At 40.5% G+C, this 18,127-nt stretch overlaps 1 protein-coding gene across 1 annotated transcript; it reads right to left on the reverse strand.

Annotated features, from left to right (window-relative positions):
* Window positions 1-732: 732 nt before the first annotated feature.
* On the reverse strand, window positions 733-11,931 carry LOC104127468 (arylsulfatase D). Its single transcript, XM_009640139.2, has 10 exons — window positions 11,906-11,931; window positions 11,207-11,356; window positions 10,078-10,199; window positions 8,514-8,636; window positions 5,195-5,618; window positions 4,314-4,450; window positions 2,930-3,064; window positions 2,128-2,290; window positions 1,715-1,836; window positions 733-1,103 (listed from the first exon to the last, which is right to left on the reverse strand). The coding sequence occupies exons 1-10, from the start codon at window positions 11,929-11,931 to the stop codon at window positions 733-735; spliced, it is 1,773 nt and encodes a 590-aa protein (XP_009638434.1).
* Between the last annotated feature and the right edge of the window lie 6,196 nt (window positions 11,932-18,127).

Genomic DNA, 18,127 nt, shown 5'->3' on the forward strand with positions numbered 1-18,127 from the left:
GGAAATTCCTTTCCCTTTTGCGTTCTCCATCACAAGTGGCTGACTCCAGTCAGAGGACTCCCGTCCTTCTCAGAAAGCACAGACAGCAGTTACCCAGCTTGTCGCGTTTCCAAGCTTTATGCCTCATCTGGGCAATTTCTTCTCATCCAGAAGCCTTGGATTAATTAGCTGCCACCTTCACTGCTGCTGGAAGGAGTAGCTACAGGGAAGGAAGGAAGCTACTTTTAAAGGAGATTCTGTGAGGAACTGTGGGCAAAATTGTTTTGGAATTATTTTGGAGGCAATAATCTGCAAATTTTTTTTATAGTGGCACCTCATGCATCACCAGTAAGGATAATAAAATTAAGAGTCCCCGAATTACTTAGAAATTCAGAACAAAAACACAAAGCAAAGCTTCTAAGTAGATATTCATAAACAAACAAAAATTTATATCACTACTTGTACAGCTCTAATCTTGGCCTGCTTCAGTGCATTTGAACTATTCATGCAGTTGTCAATAGATGCAAGTTAAAACATGTTCTTCAAATCATTCTGTCTTGCTCGCTCCCTGAGAGTGAGCAACCTAAAACCACCTTTACCAAAAACTGTGCCATTTGCTGGAACAATTCTCATACAAAGGCTCCATTAAAACAACCAACTAACCAACCAACCAAGCCACCCACCAATCAACACCCCAAAGAAAACATTCCTGACCTAAAAACACTTTTGAGGATGTAACTTTGGTTCTTTCCTTTATTGGTCAGCAAGTTTATTATCACCTTCCTTATCACACCAACAGAATGGGAACGTCCCACAGCACGGCTGCAGCCACGGCTTCCACACGGCGTTGTACAAGGAGAGCTGCTCTGGGACTGGAGTCAGCGTCCTGCGATGCTCTTCTATGGCTCTTCCAATCTTCCTTATTACAGTATCAAAGAGGGGCTCAGTGTCAGCTGACAGGGGTTTGGCTTCAGAAGGGTCTCGTGAGAGGTCAAACAGCAATGGAGGGTCATGATGGGTCACACCTTCCCCAAAACATGGGCAAAATCCTCTGTCATAGCAAGCCCCAGCCCCAGGTGGATGGAAGACAGGGGTCACATAATGAGCCTTCCAGATGGCTCCACCTGGCAGGAAAGAAAGCAAGCTTGCAATGACACTGGTGGTTATCACAAGGCATTAGAAGAGCAAATGTTTTTCTAGAGTTTGTTTCTGGTTGCATTTCAGCTCCAGACTTATTAGGTGATACAGTATTATAATTTCATTTGAAATTAAATGCCACAGAATTAAACCAATAATGTAAAATGGTTTCTGATGTTTGAAAGTTCTCCAGAATTTTCAGCAAGTATCAGTTATACCTGACTTTGTTTTTTATGAAGACATGAAAAAAGGATTTGGGATTTCCATGGCTCCCTTCCTTGTTAAGGCAGCAGAAGGACAGACAAAGGACTGAGGCAAGGACTTCTCCATGTGACAAGGAGGGCTTGGATCCCCAGGCCTTGCATTTAGATAGGTGGGTGAGACACGTCCTGTGCTCCAGTAGGCTGCTCAGCATGCCACGTGCCTTGAAGCCACGAACAAACTCTTTGTGCCACACAATACAGGCAATACTAGTAAGTTCTTTACCACCTTACACTTGGAACTACTTGGCAAGCTGCAATCCCAGAGAAAATGCACGAGACAAATCTGCCCTCCTGTAGATTGGGCCTAATTCTTGGGAAAGAAGTTCTGTACTCACTGTCCTTCTGGTGCCACCGCACAGCATGCAAGTGAATGCCACAGTAATGAAACAGGAACTGGTGCTCTGATTGCTCAACTGTTCCTCGCAGTAAAGGCATCAGATCCCGGCCATCAATTACCCTAGCAGAAAAAATGGAGACCATCAGACTGGGGTAGGCTGTACAGGACTGCGTTCCCTCTGCACACCTCTTGCTGGAACCAGCAACTCTGAATGAGGAAGATGCTTGTAGAAGATTGAGATAGATGCTGAATCTCAAACGTAGAGAAGAGGTGACTGGGATGTGGTAACATTTATGTGTCTAGAAAAGGAGCAGGAGTGAAAAAGAAAATGTCAGACTCAGAATGTGTTTCCAAAGTAGATTTTCCATTGTCTTGGGAGAGAAGGAGGAATAAAGACACTTGTGTTTGTACCTGTCCTGGGGTAGCACCCCTCCAGCCAGATGAACCACTGTAGGATAAATGTCCATAAGGCTTGTAGGCTCATCAATAACTGTGCCTGCAGGTAACACTCCTGGCCATCTAAATATCCCTGGGACTCGGATTCCTCCTTCCCAGCCTCCCATAGCTTTTCCGCCTTTCATAAAAAAAATAACTTTTCATTAAAAAATGTTTCATGTTTCATTTAAAACAGAGAAATTTTAGAGAAATATTATCGTATTATCATAAGCTGCCTGATGTTACCTTTATGAACCTTCTTTACTGTTTTGGTTATACTATTAAGCTCCTTCTCCTCAGCATCAGTGAAAGTGTGTTCGCTATATTAGACCCCTTGAGTGGCTTTGCACACTTACTCCCTTCTAATGTTTTACAAACACATTGGCCCATCAGAGCTCCACGTGGATAAAATCCACAGGCATAAAGTGATTTCCCAACCTAGATCTTGTCTTTCTTTTACTATCCTAGAACATACCTGTTGTTAAAACAAAGGTTCAGATGTAAGGTACAACTAATATTTAATGAGAAGTTACACGGTCCTAATCCAAATTACCTTGTGATCTGTTGTCTCAGGAGGAAATGTGTGTTTGAGAATTCATGTTTATAAAGAACACCTGCACATGCTAGAATTGTCTAAATTTTTAAATGCCTAATTAGAATGAGACAAATCTGCTTCTCAATGATAAAACACTGTTACTCCTTGAGCGTACAGTCTCACTAAGATTTAGGGGTGCCCTGAGTACTTTACTGGGCTGTCACCCTCCCTGACAGCTCTTACCTCTGTATATTCCATTCCAGCCACCCAGCTGTCTTTTGCCTTCTTTTCTTTCCAGCCATCCACCATGATCAGATGCAAAGTAAATTAGTGTAGTATTTTTCAAGCCTTCCTTGTCAATAGCATCTAGAACCTGGCCTGTAAACACAGGAATATGTGTGTATTAAAACCCAAAAATATAGGTGGCACTACACAAATTTTAGCTTCTGACTTATAAACATTTATCAATGTAATTTCTTATCTATGTAGGGCTGCTCATTGTTTAAAAGAAGAGTTTTTTTAGGGCAGAGATTTGTAATTGTGATTTCACTGTCTGTAAAAGCACAGAAAACTCATGATGTGCTGTAATGCCTTTACTATTAGTATTATCACGAAGGAGTGTAAGAACCGCAGTCACAGACGAGAAGCCTGTATTGTAAAGGGCAGAAGTTGAGTCTGCTGTAAAAGTATGGAAAGAAAGCATGATCCAAGGTCCCAGAAAAGTTAAATTCTACACAGATGATGGCCATCGTGAGAAACAAGGAAAAAAAAATTCATGTATCCTCATCTTACATTGTCTAGACCACAGTTAGTATTTGCATTAAATTACTGACTGGATAGAATATGCATTAATAATATAGTTCTTTTTTATTTACAAGTCATTCTTGAACTGTTTCTGATGGTCTTAATTAATTTGTGGTGTGTAAGTGTTTGACAGGTAGGTCTGAAAACCAATTCTTTCTGTATGTGTACCTGATTCTTACCCCTTTTTCAAATGGGGCTACCTTTCCTCTGCTGTGACTGGGTGATAAATAAGTCTCTTTCTCCTCCAGAAAACAGGCTGAAAAATAACATGAATATAATTTCTGGGGGCATATCAATTAACATTTATGAACGTTTCTGGATTTGTGAATGGGTTGAAAAATATTCAGTCTCAGAGAAATAACCTGGTTTACATCTGGAATTAATTTGTTTATTGGTTTTATAACCTCCTGATGTGTCCTCCTTAGAAATAGATAAGGCATGAGCATAAGAGGCTGAAATTACCTGATATTCAATAACCACAGAAAACTAAATAATTCTCAGTTCATGTAGTATTTAGTAAGAAGAGCAGGAGAGCTCCTTGACAGGAGCCAATAAGACATGGTTAAAACTGGTAAACACTGGACAAAAACCCCTGAGTGAACAGAAAGTTGTATTTGGTCCAGTCCTGGAGAAAATAAAAAGCCAACACTATAAGCCAACAGTATTCATACAAGACTGGCAGATGTTCGTGAAAAGCTTAATACTTTTTTCCTTCTATTTTTTTATTCTCTTTCCTGTTCTTTAAAAATGACTGCATTTTTTTATTATATATTCAGACCTAGGTATTAGGTAGTTGGAGACGTTATTTGCTGTGGTGACTTACCCACCATCCAGTCCATCTCCTCTACATTGTCTCCATATAAACCATGGCTACTCCTCCCAAGAAATTTCTCTGTGGTAAGGAGAGGGGTGTGGGAGTGTAAAAAGGAAAGAAAGAGGAGGAATGGCTTGTGCTTGTTTCTAAAAAACAGAAGTCAAGATTTTGTTATTAGGGAGGAAGGTTCTCAATAGATACAGATGTCAGTCATAATGGAAAATGATATCATCATTTGTGTGTATACATATTTCAACAACCACTGCAGAAACCTCTTACTTTGTAAGGTATTAAAAACCAGTGATTAGGATCTGAATGATAAAATAATGTTTGGCCTATGTAAAATGACCCTCTTTATTCCCTGAATCATACATTGAAAATTTTCAGATTGAAGCTCCACTTTCTGCTGTTGCAAACCACCACAGCACTACTGAAATGAAGGGAAGAGGTTCATCTCCTGTCCGCTGTTGCCCACATGTTAGTCCGTACGATAAGGCTACCTCACAGCTCTACTTTTCCTTCCCTGGCCCACACGTGCATTTCTGCCATCAGCTGCTATCCCTTAAAGCTGCAATGTTGGTCTTGTTGATAGAAATGTGTATTTCCTCAAAATAGCCTAGAAATATTCAATCCAACATGTGGAAATTTGGAAATGTTATCAGCTTTAGTGAAGCTAGGAATAACAGACATCTTTAAGCAGCAGTTAATTTTTTTTTGTTTAATAATGTGATATCATTATTAACATTATTCAGAAGTAATAGGCATAACAGTACTTATAATCCTAGACAATATTATAAAAATTATAAAGACTTCACATGAGAAAATGGTGTTTGAAAGTTGCAAGACATGCAAGGAGCAGAAAAAACGTGATCAAAGGAAACACACTTTACCTTTCAATAAATGAAACGGACTCTCTCAAGATAAGGGAGGTAGTCCTGTCTGTCACCATTGGCTGCTCAGTAACTTCATGGTTTCTCATCATAATGCAGTTCCAGTATCGTACAAACCCGTAACTTGAGAACCAGGATAGGAAGAACAGGAGACTAAACCCAGCGAGGCAGGCCAGTGTTTTCCAGCGGGCTGAAATCAATCCAGTCAGTCTTCCCAGGGCAGCTGTGAGTGTAACGAGGCCAATCATCTGAGTGTAAAGCCAGAGTTTCCTTCTAAAGACTCTGTCCATCTCTGGTGTTTCTGTTGGTTGGCAGTCACTTATTAGCGTAAAAGGCATCCCGTAAAAATAGTCAAACCCGTGGTTTAAAGGGTGATGACAATGGTCGTTGCGGGATTCACAGTTAACACCTTGATGCCACTTCCCTGAAAATAGAGATTATTAAAATGTAAAGAGGTTTTGTTTAAAAACAGGCTTTTCCTTATACAAAACATTTCTCAAAAGATGTTTTTTGTCCTACTTGTGATAACTTCTTCGTCCTACACATATATGCCTAGTATGTAGTGATGTAATGGGATATATCTTACAACTGATAAAGGTCAAACCTCTATAAATTACAAATTTCCACTGGAATTATTGTTGCTCTCTACATATATTCATGTCCTGTAGTTTTGATCAAATGTAAAAAAACTTGGAGTATAAAGGGAACTAGAAATTGAGAAAAAATCAGGTTTTCAGAACCAAGCAAGAATGTATGGCCTTCCTAGAGAAGTCAGGGATGAAATAGGAGCAAGAAGTCCTTTTGTAAGCACAGGGAAAAATAACATTGTTCTGTTGCCTCTTTACCTTCAAGATGCTATGCAGACTTATTTCTGTAAAGTTTTGAACGGCTTGGTGTCAGGACTATGGCAGTACTCAGCGACGTGTTGGTGCCAGACTGATAAGGGAAGCTATGGATGGTGTGGTCAAGTAACTGGCAGCCCAGCAGTGGGTTAGCCAGACAAATCACCAGATCCAGAAGAACCTGAGCTCAGGATTTCTCATGAAGCTGTACATGCATAAGTAACTTTGCTGATAATAATATCTCTGTATACCGGATAAGAATAAAAGGCCTTGTTTTATAAGTATTTTTGCCACTTATTTATTTGTATTTCATCAACTTTAAAAAGTTAAAGCCTCTTTTTAAATTCTGAATCCTTCATGTATCAAAAGGAACATCCCCTGACCTTTTCCAATACAAGTTGTTCTTTATTATGAACATATATCTGCTATTATGATGAATGGCACATCAAAAGCATGCTTTTGATTTCCCTCCAGTCTACTGAAATAAACTGGTATAGGCACTTACACAGAGACATAACAAGTTGCTCATTTGGCTCAAACACCGAGGCTTGTGAATATCCGAATCAAGCAACAAAAAATCTACCTCTCATCAGAGAGATGCAGTTTAATTGCATTAATTACCTCTCTGATGTAATGCAGGCCTTGGATACCAGATCTATAAATCAAAATAAACTTTTAGAATATTGGTTGAAAACTAATTTGCAACTAGTTCTTATTGTGGAGTAAAGCACTGTGTACTTACAGAAGGATATTATTCTAAACAAATGGTTCACTATGCTACCAATACATATACTAGCACCCAACCCTGAGCAGGTTTCAACAGGATTGCTGTGCAACACAGTAGAAGCAGAAAAAAAACTACTTCAGGGGGAAAAAATTGCTGGTTTTGGGGTATAAATATAAAGGAAGAGTGAAATTTCTAGTCTAGGTGGATGAATTGCTTTCAGCTAAAATCTCTTCTCAGTTTACCTCTTGACGTATTTAGAGCCAGTGATACAATGAAACAGGTTTGTAATCAATACAGACATGCATTGGTCATAAGTACAGGTGCAGCTAAAGTATCCGTGGACCTCAGATGCACTCCAACACCTAAATCTCCAGCTGAGGTTGATAAAGGTTTCTGACATGCTACAAAAGACTCAAATCTCCAGAAGATAAACTGTGTAATTAAGATAAGTTAATCTTTGAGGGCATAAGTTATACAACATTGGCTTTCTGACTACAAAGAATCTCCAACGCTTTTCCCAAGAAAAACTCTCATTATCACATCAAGCTTCAGGTTATTACCAGGATTTAACTCTGCAATTAAACTGGTTGTGCTCAGAGCAAAACAATCAAACCATTCGGGTGAGTCTGGTGCTCATTCAACTGTGGTGATGTGGGGAGATGTTTTGTAAGATCTCTTGCTTCATGACTTGAATGTAAAGTTGTTCTTATGAGTTTTTTTGTGTCATATCACAAGCGCTTTCCATTATCCCCTCAGGTGCAATTAATCAGAATCTGTCAATCCAGTTAAATTAAGTGACGCTTTTGGTGCCTATGGTGTGATTTTAGCTGAGATGCCTGCAGGTAAAATGCTAGCCCATTTTTGCTAGTCAGCTTCTAGGAGAGATGCAGCACAGTCTCCCTGTAGAGCAATTCCTTTGGCAAAGTGGAGACAAATCTTTTATTAGTAAATTCAGTATATTTGTGCAGCCAATGTTTTTATGTGTCAGACATAGATTTTGGATATTGATATTTAGATGCTCAGATGAGGGCAAATAGCTGAAAATTCAGCTCAGGAACATGTGTGTTTTATCACTCTGTGGAACTATGTGACATACCTAAGATAAATAATTTTGTGCAACTAGATTATGACCAAAAGTTACAACTGTATTAAAAAAAAAAAAAGTCCTGTAAAATATAAAGCAAAATGAAATTCTTATTTATGCTGAAGGACGTGACGTTTTGTAGGTTGTACTGAAATCTTGGTGATCCATAGTGCCAAGCTGCAATTAAAGAAAAAGTAATTACTTTGTTTCTGTTTTGAAAGGCCAAATCCTGTGATATTATGAACTGGCTCTATTGTTTTAAGTAGCAGCTGATCCCTTTTGTTGTGAATCTGCTCTGTGTAAAGCATTGGCATGCATATTTATATGGAACTCACTTTTTTGTTTTTTATGAAATAGCATTGGAAAAGTTATCATATACCTGGTAGAACAGTATTCAACTAATATTAACATATTTTCCATCATGTATTTTAACAACCACAGCTGTGCTTGAAAGAAGGTCAACAGTAAAATTTATCCTCTTTATCAGATGCTTGTTCTTTTAAGAGAAATTCTTTTTGGTTGGGATTTCTTCTTACAAGATATTCTTAAATCAGGAAATAAAAATATTACAACTGAGGTATGAGCAGTTGCCAACTAAAACAAATGGTTTGAGTAAGATGTGCAGGTGAAACACATTCTAGACCTTCTTCAGGAATGTCCCCATACCTATCAGTCCTGTGCTGTAGCCTTGCTGCTGCAGTATTTTGGCAAAAGTGGTTTCATTCGGAGGAAGCCCTCCAGAGCCAGCATTCCAAAAAATAACACGGTAATTGTTTATAGCATCCATCCCTACAAAATACAATAATAAACAATCTTAGTAAGTGTAACTGGTAGAGTACTTTCATCAAACACATTTCCTTGTTTCCTGGTTTCATTAGTATTACAGTGTTAAAAGTTCATCCTGATGCTGTTTGTTTGGGGAAATTAATCTAGGACACTGGACAAGAATAAGAAAGAATTAAGTCCCTCCATTATATAAAACCTATTCATCTTTGTATCTGATAATTAGACTTTTTATTTTATTTTATTATTTTGTTATTTTATTTTATTCAGAATGACACTGTTGTATAGGAGCTTTTATATGTCACAGTAGCATCCAGGATGTATGAAGTGCACTTACTTAGCGTGACTGTGAGGGCAGGGAGGAGGGTAAGGAGACTTCAGCCCTGTGTCAGCTTGCATAAGTCTGCCAGGGTACTCAAGATTTCCTTGTGTGATGGTATGGCTGGCATCTGACTTCTGAAACCCACAGAGTAGCTATCTAGCACCATAATCTTCTCCTCACCTGCAGGTTTACACCCTGTTATTTAGCATTATATACTAGTGTAACCCCATTATGCAACATGATGTGAAGTACAACCTGTCATGGAAGTGTTGAATGTTTCTGGTTCTGTTGTTATAGTGGGAGAGAGTCTGTACAAGCTCATGTGTTTTCAAGCTATCTATCTCAGTGGAAGCTGTCATGATGAAAGTAGGATGACATGTCAACTTCAAAATGCCTCGGGAATGAAGGCACTAAAGATCATTTGCAACAGAACAAGCATTAGAGAGCCGCTGTTAAAAACATGTAGAGCTATTTGTTTTTCATACCTCTTCATCTCAGGCATGCAGTTTGACAGGGTAGTATTTTTTCTTCAAAAACAGAACTGGGAAAAATAATATAGCTGTCAAAGTATTATTTCATAGATGAGTTCTGACACATAGGTAACAAAGCTTTCCTGTAAACGACTCGCTCTGCACCTCAACTGGAGGGAATGGACACATATCTGCATAGATCTACTCTGCAGGGTTGAGCTGTTTCTGATACCTGATGGGTCGTCACCCATGACAGAAATTAATGTAACTAGTTCTTTAGAAATGTGTTATTATTATTCATGTTCTGTGTAATGACTTTTTTGAATGTAACATTTTGTACTAACCCCATTTTTTCTGCAATCTGTGCAATAGAGCACTAAAACGCAACCGAAGTTGTGAGCTGCGGGGGAGCAAGCTGCTCTGCAGAGCTGTTTCTTCTTTGCCCCGGGTCAGTTCATTGTACCTCATAAACCTAGATGCCACATCACAGGTACTAGACCTAGCTGGTGTGTCTTTGAGTGCCTCAGTGAGGGATGACGTGCCTGTGGCACCCCTTCTATTTGCGCACCCTCATTTCTTTTGTGGCAATTGTATGACATTGTTCCCATCAGCAATAAGGCAAAGTTTAAAGGTGGCTTGGTTTTGCAAGGCAAACCTGATCGGAGGGGATATCTGCCAGTGAGGAAAGCTGCTCTGCTGGGGGTGCAAAGTGGAGCTGCAGCGATGTGTTGGGTCAGTTTCACTCCTTCCTTGGCCAGGCGATCGATGTTTGGGGTCCTAAAAATGCAAGAAACCCTGTCAGATATCATTCAGAAGGTCTTCAAGGTAATGGGGATGCGGAATAATATATTTATCTTTATTTTGGGAGGTTTCTTCTATTTGAAGATAGCCAGGACATTTTTTTTCTAAATTTTATTTTAATTTTCTCAAGTGATGAGGAAATACTTTTTTTCTTAATTTATTTTCTTCATTGACAGTTGTTATCAGGATAAATTTCAAGCCAGTCATTCCTTCTTGTTTCCCAAGTCCTATGAAAGGCCTTGCAGAAATATACCCCACTTCTCTTGAAAAGAAAACTCAGGCCTTGGGGCTGATGCTATGCTGAAGTGGAGGTCCAGCCATGCAGAGCCCCATCAGCTACCTATGATCATCAGCCTCCTCTCAGAAACTTGCTGTCTGGTGCCAATCAGGGTGGGATTCTGAGATCTTTGCTGGATGAGGGAAGTGATCATGCCAAATTTGGTTTTGTTCAAAGAAGTGACAAGCTGGTAGGAAGCCAACAAGTAATACAGTGGCATGATTTTCAAAGAGAAGGCAAATTCTATGTCCTTGGGTCTGAAAAGAGAAGTATTTCCTAGTAACACAGCTCACTGCAGTAATTTGTACTGCATTTTGATGTGAGACTGAGAAAGGATGGCAAAAGAGAGCTAAATGAGGTAATGAGGCCTGATATGTTGAAAGATGGGACATTTCTATCTTCAGTTATTTGTAAGAGCTTAGTGTTTCTCAATGTCAGGCAGTTAAGGAATACAGAAGAACGGTTGACACATTCCCACAGTAAAGCAGCTCGGGATAGCAGAGCTTGCCCTGGGAATGCCCTCTAGGCTATGAGATAATCCTGGTAGTGCTTTACATTTACCGATAATGGCACTCATGGGCAATCCTCTCATTTCTCCAGGAAATGAACTTGAAGAGAGCTGGAAGAGCTGATGATGGGCAGAGGATTGCAGTCTTACATTAAATAACACACCAGCTCTCTTCACCGGTACGCTCAGTTTCCTTACCTGATAGTATCATTCCCATAGCAGCCTATATCCCCTATGCCGAGGTCATCAGCCATCAACAGGACAATGTTTGGCTGAGTGACAGTGGAAAGCTGTGTCAGTGGCAGCTGCAGAAGCAGGATAAGAATCAGGGCTGTGACCAGGGAAGTCCTGAAACACAGAAGAAGCAAAGAAGCCAATGACCTGGCCATCCTTCACTCCCACTGCACGTGGCTGAAGACCCTCCCGTGCGAGCTTGGCTGCAGACCAGACCACTCTCTGCCCAAACGTAGAGGGTGTGTTAAATTTTGATCATTGAGCCAAACAGGTGTCATGAAAAGGAAAATGTCAGGACCATAACTTTTAAATTTCCTTTTCTGATTGTTTCTGAACTTCCTATGAGCAGTGTCTCTTGGGAATTTACATGGGACAGCTGAGGTGTAAGTTATTTTGCTTTAGTGGCTTGGGATGGTTTTCAGAATTTGGTCTGAAAAACTGGGAACGGGATCGACTTCCTCTGATATATTTCTCGCCCAGACTGGGACCTTTGTGTTGTGAAAAAGTTAAGAACAAGAAAAACAAACAAATAAAATCATGCTGTGAGTATACTTTATAGATAAACAGCCCTACTCTTTTATAATACAGTATTATGTCATTATTAAACTTTGCTCACTTTAGATCTAAGTATGATGTAACAATAATTAATGAACTTTTTCTTACTGATAAGCTGTTAGTTGCCAAATCATTTTTGAGTTTGGAGTTTTCAGATCCTGCAAAACCAAGAGACTGCCTTGTCATGTTTGCATCTCCTTAGTAGTCACTGTAATGAAAAATAGATAAAAAACTTAATCAAAGCCTACCAACATTCCCTCTGTTTTATTTACTTCAGTGCACCTCAGATCAGACCCTAAATGAAAATTAATGTTATTATATAACATTAATGTTATTTTAGTTGCCAGCACTTCTTCACTTCTTTGAGGAACTTTTCTTTTTGTGTAGAGTTTATCTTAAAATAGAAAAATATTTCTTTTGTTACATGACTCAGCTGTATGAAAAATACTTATTGTTCAGAAAGGAAGATCAGAAATTTTTAAAATCCAGTCCTCAATATAATTTATTTTTCTGTAATCACATAGACAGTAGCAGCCTGCTGCTTCTTCACATAATGTGCCAAGTTTCCTTTCAGGCTTGTAACAGATATCTTTAGTTATAAAATTCTAGTCATCCTCTTCCAATGATGACATTTCCTTAGAAGACACTGAAATTGTGACCTGCTGTTTGACTCCTAGCTGAGCCTTTTCCTTCTTTTGTATGGGTCAGATTTCAGGACGTGACTCTCTTTTCCCCCTCTTTGCACAGCTTTCTGCCCAGGTTCCTCTAGGGCTTCCTCTTTCACTCCCAGGACAAGACAACTGTTTGAAGGCTTTGAAGTAAGGACCAAATGATCTTGGTTCAAAGGCTTTAAAATAGATGCCTTTCAAATTTATCCCATGTCTGGTTGAACTATCCCAAGCATTTCAATTTTATAAATTATGCTGGTTTCACATTTTGTTTTCCAGAAATGATAGTATTTAGCAGCTGAGTTAAAATCCATAGTTCTTACATGTTATTCCTCAACACTACAGGCCTCAGTGGGAAAAATTTAAATTTCTGTGCTTTGGAAATTGGCATCAAAACATCTCTAAACCTTTATTTTCAAGCACCGATGTTAATGAAGCATCGCTACCTACAGACACTCAGACTTTGGTTCCTGCAGCTGGATTTGTGCCTTTGCTGCATCCTACGTCAGTATAGGAAAGATACAGGAGGACACCTCAGCCATCTGTTTCATATACATACCACGTGCCACCAAAACACGTGAAATAAACAGGAGTTGGAAATATTCAAATTTAAGCGTGTAATTGGTTGTCACAGACTGCCTGTGCCTCACAGTAGAGATGCAGTGGTTCAAAGCACAGGCTGGAGCTCAAGGCTGAGTTTCCTCAGAAGCTGCCTGTGAAATAGCAGGTAATATACAGAAAGCAGTTACTGCACCGACTGGTGTTATCCCTGTCAAACCATTTCCTTAGTGAGAGGGGATGGGAGTCCGGTCAGAGAAACTTTAGCAGCTCAGGTGGGAACAAGAGGGACGGCAAAAGCAGCTTGCCCTGTTCCTCCCCTTTCTGAGAAGTCAGAGGGGGGCCGGGTCCCCGCTCTGCACCGCAGCTCCTCGCTCAGCCTCCGGCAGCTGGGGCAGCAGCAAGCGCCCACCTGATGCAGCCACCAGCAGTTTGGGAGATACCTTTTTGGGGGCCTCTTGGGGACCACTTTTGCCAAAGTGGCATTTAGGCCATCCTGCAAGCAAACTCTCCACTTTGCTATCTGAACTGAATTCGGCTTAAAGCAAAACTCCTCCCTCTCCCGTTATTTAACCCCAGCAAAGTAATTTAGATCTTTATCCCTTTCTTCATCCATTCATATTTTACTAACTGTTTACCTTTACTGATTGAGCTTTTGTAATCTGTCTTTACTTTTCTATCAAAATATTCCCAAAATACTGAAATCCCAATTCAAGCCAGTTTGCATAAGAGAAAATATGCATAATTTCAGATACAGTCAGATACACATTTCACAAAAACAGTACCTATTTGTGGCATCAGTTTGGCAACACTCTGGCAAAGGTCTTGCAGGTAATTCCATTCAATGTTCAGTCTGTGAAAATGTCTTCTAAAAACTCCTATTTTGTAGGCTTGATTTAGATAGAACAAAAGCCAGGCTCATGATAACAAGTTGCCTGCAGCTGACTGCTCTCACTTTGTATGCAGGCATGTGTGAGAATGATGTTGTTGTAAAGGGAAATGCCTTTTAAAAACTTCCTCCAGATATTTTTATCTACAGAAGCAAAAAAACCCCCACAATTCCAAATGCTCATTAAAATTTTCCTGTGCATTTCCCAACATAGTAAGTGAGGAATACGGTACCTGGTCAAGTTATGCTCAAAGCAGGCAGCTGATAGACTGGAACATGAACTTATTTTCAGGTGACTTAACACCATTCTAAGTTTTTCAGCACAACGGCTGCTGCTACAGCACAGCGTCTGGCATCTGTTTCTGAAGTCAGTCCTTAAATCTGCCCCAGCTGCTCATGCGCACTTTGCCGCAAGAAAGCCATGTTATCCCGGAGCTTGCAAGCGGCTGGATGCTTTAACTTACCCAGGAGTCCCTTAAGCTGCACGTCCTACTGCTGTTTGCACAATGATGGTATTCATACACGCGTGAGGGTTGGGCTGGGGAACACCAGAAACGTAGCTAAAATGCTTTCTGCCCAAGCAGCAGCTTCTCAAGGAAAGGGAAGGACCTCTTTCAAGTCCGAGACATTCCAGTGAAAGGCTCTATAAATAACAGTTCCCTGTAAACCTCTCCTCGTTTCCACCAAGGGAAACAGAAAACAGCTGTACTTATGAAGCAGCAATTCTTTGTCTGTAGAAATAGAAACTGAGCGAATATCTTTATGGCAGCCCTGAGTGCCTGCGGCAATGACAAGGTCATCTCTGCACATGCAGTGAGAAACAGTTTTAGGGCGTGAGGAGGAAATGCTGGCAAGAGACCTGAATTTTCTCTTGCAGAGGATGAGTCATTGGGCTTCACTTCTGAGAGCTGCTCATTTCCTAGCCATCACTCAAAGGGACGAATTAAGGCTACATGCTGGCTAATGCTTTCTTTCTTGATTTTTCTGGTTTGTGTCATTGTACCGAGAGTTTTGGGAGCGCATGAGATACTATCAAACAGTAATCTTGCTTTACTGTCAGAATTTGCTGTGCTTTCTTATCTTAAAGAGAAGGGAGACATTGTTATGAGTTGGTGGTTCATCACCACTTGCAGTGCTCAGGTTGGTTTGCTAGTGGAGCAAGCACCTCTGCTCTCTCCCACACCAGAATTTCCACGCTGGACTAGTTACAGCCATACAGCCAACACGCGCAGGAGAAGAGACGTGTCTGGTTTTCTTTCTCTCAGTGCCTGCTTCCTTGTCCCCACCCATGTTATAGCATCCCAGTCTGTAGCTTTCCAGTTCCCATTCCCTTTCACTATGCCTTTAGTGCTTCAGGATTCATCAACGTATATAGGATTTTTTGTTGTCTGATGCCCTCTGCTGTTGTATATTTTCTAAAAAGAAAGCACCTTCTGAGGTGCTGGGTTTTTCTGTCCAGGTCGCAATCAACCCCAGCCATGCCTTGCTGGCTGGGAGAGCCCCTCTTGCAACTGGGGCCTCTTCCACAGCTCTCCTATGCACCTTGTGTTTTTCTAGGACTTCTTGCAAAGTCTGTAGTATTTGTAACGGAGAACCACAAACTATAACTGCTATGTTGTTTACTAAATTTAGAGTATAGCAGAATATTGAATGCATGTCTGCTGTCACACTGCAGGAACACATCTCCGTTGTTTTGTATGTAGCCACCTTCTAACACAGAGAGAGCTAGACCAGCTCACGGCTGTAAGTAGCGCTCGTTGAAATCTGGCTGCTGCGAATTACCGCTCTGGTGTAATGAAGATAAAGGAGGGAGGGTAGTGTTTGTGGTCTAAAGACTTTCTTCTCACAGCGACAATTTATGCTTATTTTGCTGTTTGATCTTTGAAGGAGGGAAAGGTGAACGCCCTCTCACTGATGCCATGTAAAGAGGGCATTTTTACAAGGTCTAGGCAGAGGTACTTCTGTTCCCAGCCACTGCACTGACTGGTTCTACCTCTTCTTCTGTGGGGAAACCTTTAGAAAGTCTGTATTTGTTCAGAATGTGGAATGACTGTGGAGTTTTGCAGAAGCCTTGTCTACTCTTGTCTTTTACCCTCATCTTATTTAAACTGAGTACTGGAGGAAGTAGCACTTACTGACCCTATTAAAGTACTTCAACATCTAAGAGTTGAAGGCCCAAGTTAGTAGTGGTTTGATACTAGGCTATAATGATTAAAAGGCTCCCTCTAGCGACTAATTTCTTTTTGAAATCTGGTTATGTTTCGGTGAACATTTGATTCACACTCTACCTTCTTAAAAGTCACTGCACAATGATGTAAGGTGGTGTTATCTCTTGAACTCTGAGTTACCCTAGGTATTTGAGGGCCGAATGCCCAGAAGCAGTTGCAGAGCCTTACCTGTGGTCCTGGAGCATGTAATCCAGGTTTGCAACACCAGGAAGGAATCTGGTTCGTGCACTCCAGGACTGCTCTGTGATGTTAGCCAAAGTAAGTGGGGGCGAGTGGGAGAGTCACTTCAAAAGTGCACTCCTGGCCTGGGGTAAAGCAGTAATTCCGATGCCCCGATTCCTGCCTGAGGCTTGACGTAGAAGGCTGCCGCTTGCAAGTCTCAGAGAACAATTCAGACTACTTACACACCATCTAACCTCTCAAGGAAATCTAAAAATCAGTGTGTGTTTCTATTTTTGAAAAACAATTTGCTGTGCTGTTTAAGCATAACAGCCTACTTTGGTCAGTATAAATGGTAGGAGCCAGGAACCTGCATGTAGGCATGATCTAACTCTTCAGCAGCGTGGGATGGGAACTTAGCTACAAAATTGAAACCGTTTTTTCTGGATCTTGTTCCCATGATTTTTGGTGGAATTTTTTTTTTTTTTTTCCAATTAAAAGCGGTTAATAAGACGCTTAAAGAGCACTTACAATAGGAACCATGGCTCTGGATTTCCCTCTCAGGAATCCTGCCTTTTACAAGAGAGATGAATGTTCGCTCTCTTCAGAGTAGCTTATAGCTTGCTATAAAGTAGTTAAAAGCAAAAAAGGCCATGACCCCTATGTCCAGCTCAGGAAAACTGCTATAGATGATCTTCAATGCAAAAGAAATAGTCTTCTCCTTCTTGTGCTTGCCTGCACAAGAGGGTGCTTAATTCAGACCCCCAAGGCCCTTCTGCTGTCCTTGGTCATGCAGTTTTTTTGTCACAGATTTACAGCTTCTTTTTTTGTTGTTGTTGTCTTCTTCCCACTCAGGAGCTCACAGCCCTGGTGTTGTCCCTCAGAGGTGGCCACTTCTCTGTATGCTGCTCTAGAGGGGCACCCGCCTCCTCTAAGCACCGTATCATCACTCCCGCTGTTGAGCTCTCCGGACAACGCAGGCTGTGTATGCATCCATGGCAGTCTGCATGGATACTGCTTTTTAAGGAACAGTCACATGTAAGTTAAATGCTTAATAACAGGCAGGTGGTCTCTTGTCCTCTCTTCCTTCTACTGTAGGGAAGGTGGTGATAACGTAATATGCGTGAGTACATCTCTACATACCAGGATTTATAGAGCCTATTGCAAGTAGTTCTGTCTTTTTTTCTCATGGGAAAGAAGAGCAAAACAGATTTAGGACAGTTTTTAGGCAGTTGAGGCTGCTAGACTATAATTAACACTGAAAGTATTAAAAGCCAAACCAAAACAAGAGTGTTTCACAAGTAATAAGATCAATACAGAGTGAAGAAACCTGAAAAAAACCCCAAACCAACCCAAACCATGGATTTTTTATGATAAGCTATAACATGCACAAAACAGTTTTTAATTTTGACAGTTGGTGGAAGCAAAGCACGCATCTAACATGCTCTTAAAACCCCTGCCCTTTAAAACCGCTTAAACCTGTAAGAGGCTAGGATAAAGCACAATAGTGCATGAGGATCTGAAGGTATTACCTGATCCCACATGTTCTGCAGCTTTATGAATTTTCCAGCACTGCAGCTGTTCTTGCAGATATCAAGAGTCTCAGTGGGGTGCTATTCCAACTACAGGGCATGGTAAAAAATCGACACCATTTCAGACTGTTTTCTGATGCTGAGACTAAATACATTCACATAGGCAGAAACTGTCTAGAAGAATTACTACCGGAATTTTGTAAAATATTTTTACTAGCATGGTATTTTATAAGATAACATATTAAAAAACCACAAGCCACCAGTGTCACTAAATAAAGACTAGGTAAGGCACTCAC

The sequence above is a fragment of the Egretta garzetta genome, unplaced genomic scaffold (genome assembly GCF_000687185.1).
Source record: "Egretta garzetta isolate BGI_Z169 unplaced genomic scaffold, ASM68718v1 scaffold125, whole genome shotgun sequence".
NCBI classification, from domain to species: Eukaryota; Metazoa; Chordata; class Aves; order Pelecaniformes; family Ardeidae; genus Egretta; species Egretta garzetta.

What these genes read in the sequence shown, in the direction of transcription:
- LOC104127468 (XM_009640139.2), bottom strand. Translation starts at nt 11,931, where the DNA reads ATGATTTGGCAACTAACAGCTTATCA. An exon ending in TATGGGAATGATACTATCAG is followed by an intron (nt 10,200 to 11,206) that starts GTAAGGAAACTG and finishes TTGCATTTTTAG; the next exon opens with GACCCCAAACATCGATCGCC. An exon ending in GGGGTGCTACCCCAGGACAG is followed by an intron (nt 1,837 to 2,127) that starts GTACAAACACAA and finishes TTTTTCTGCTAG; the next exon opens with GGTAATTGATGGCCGGGATC.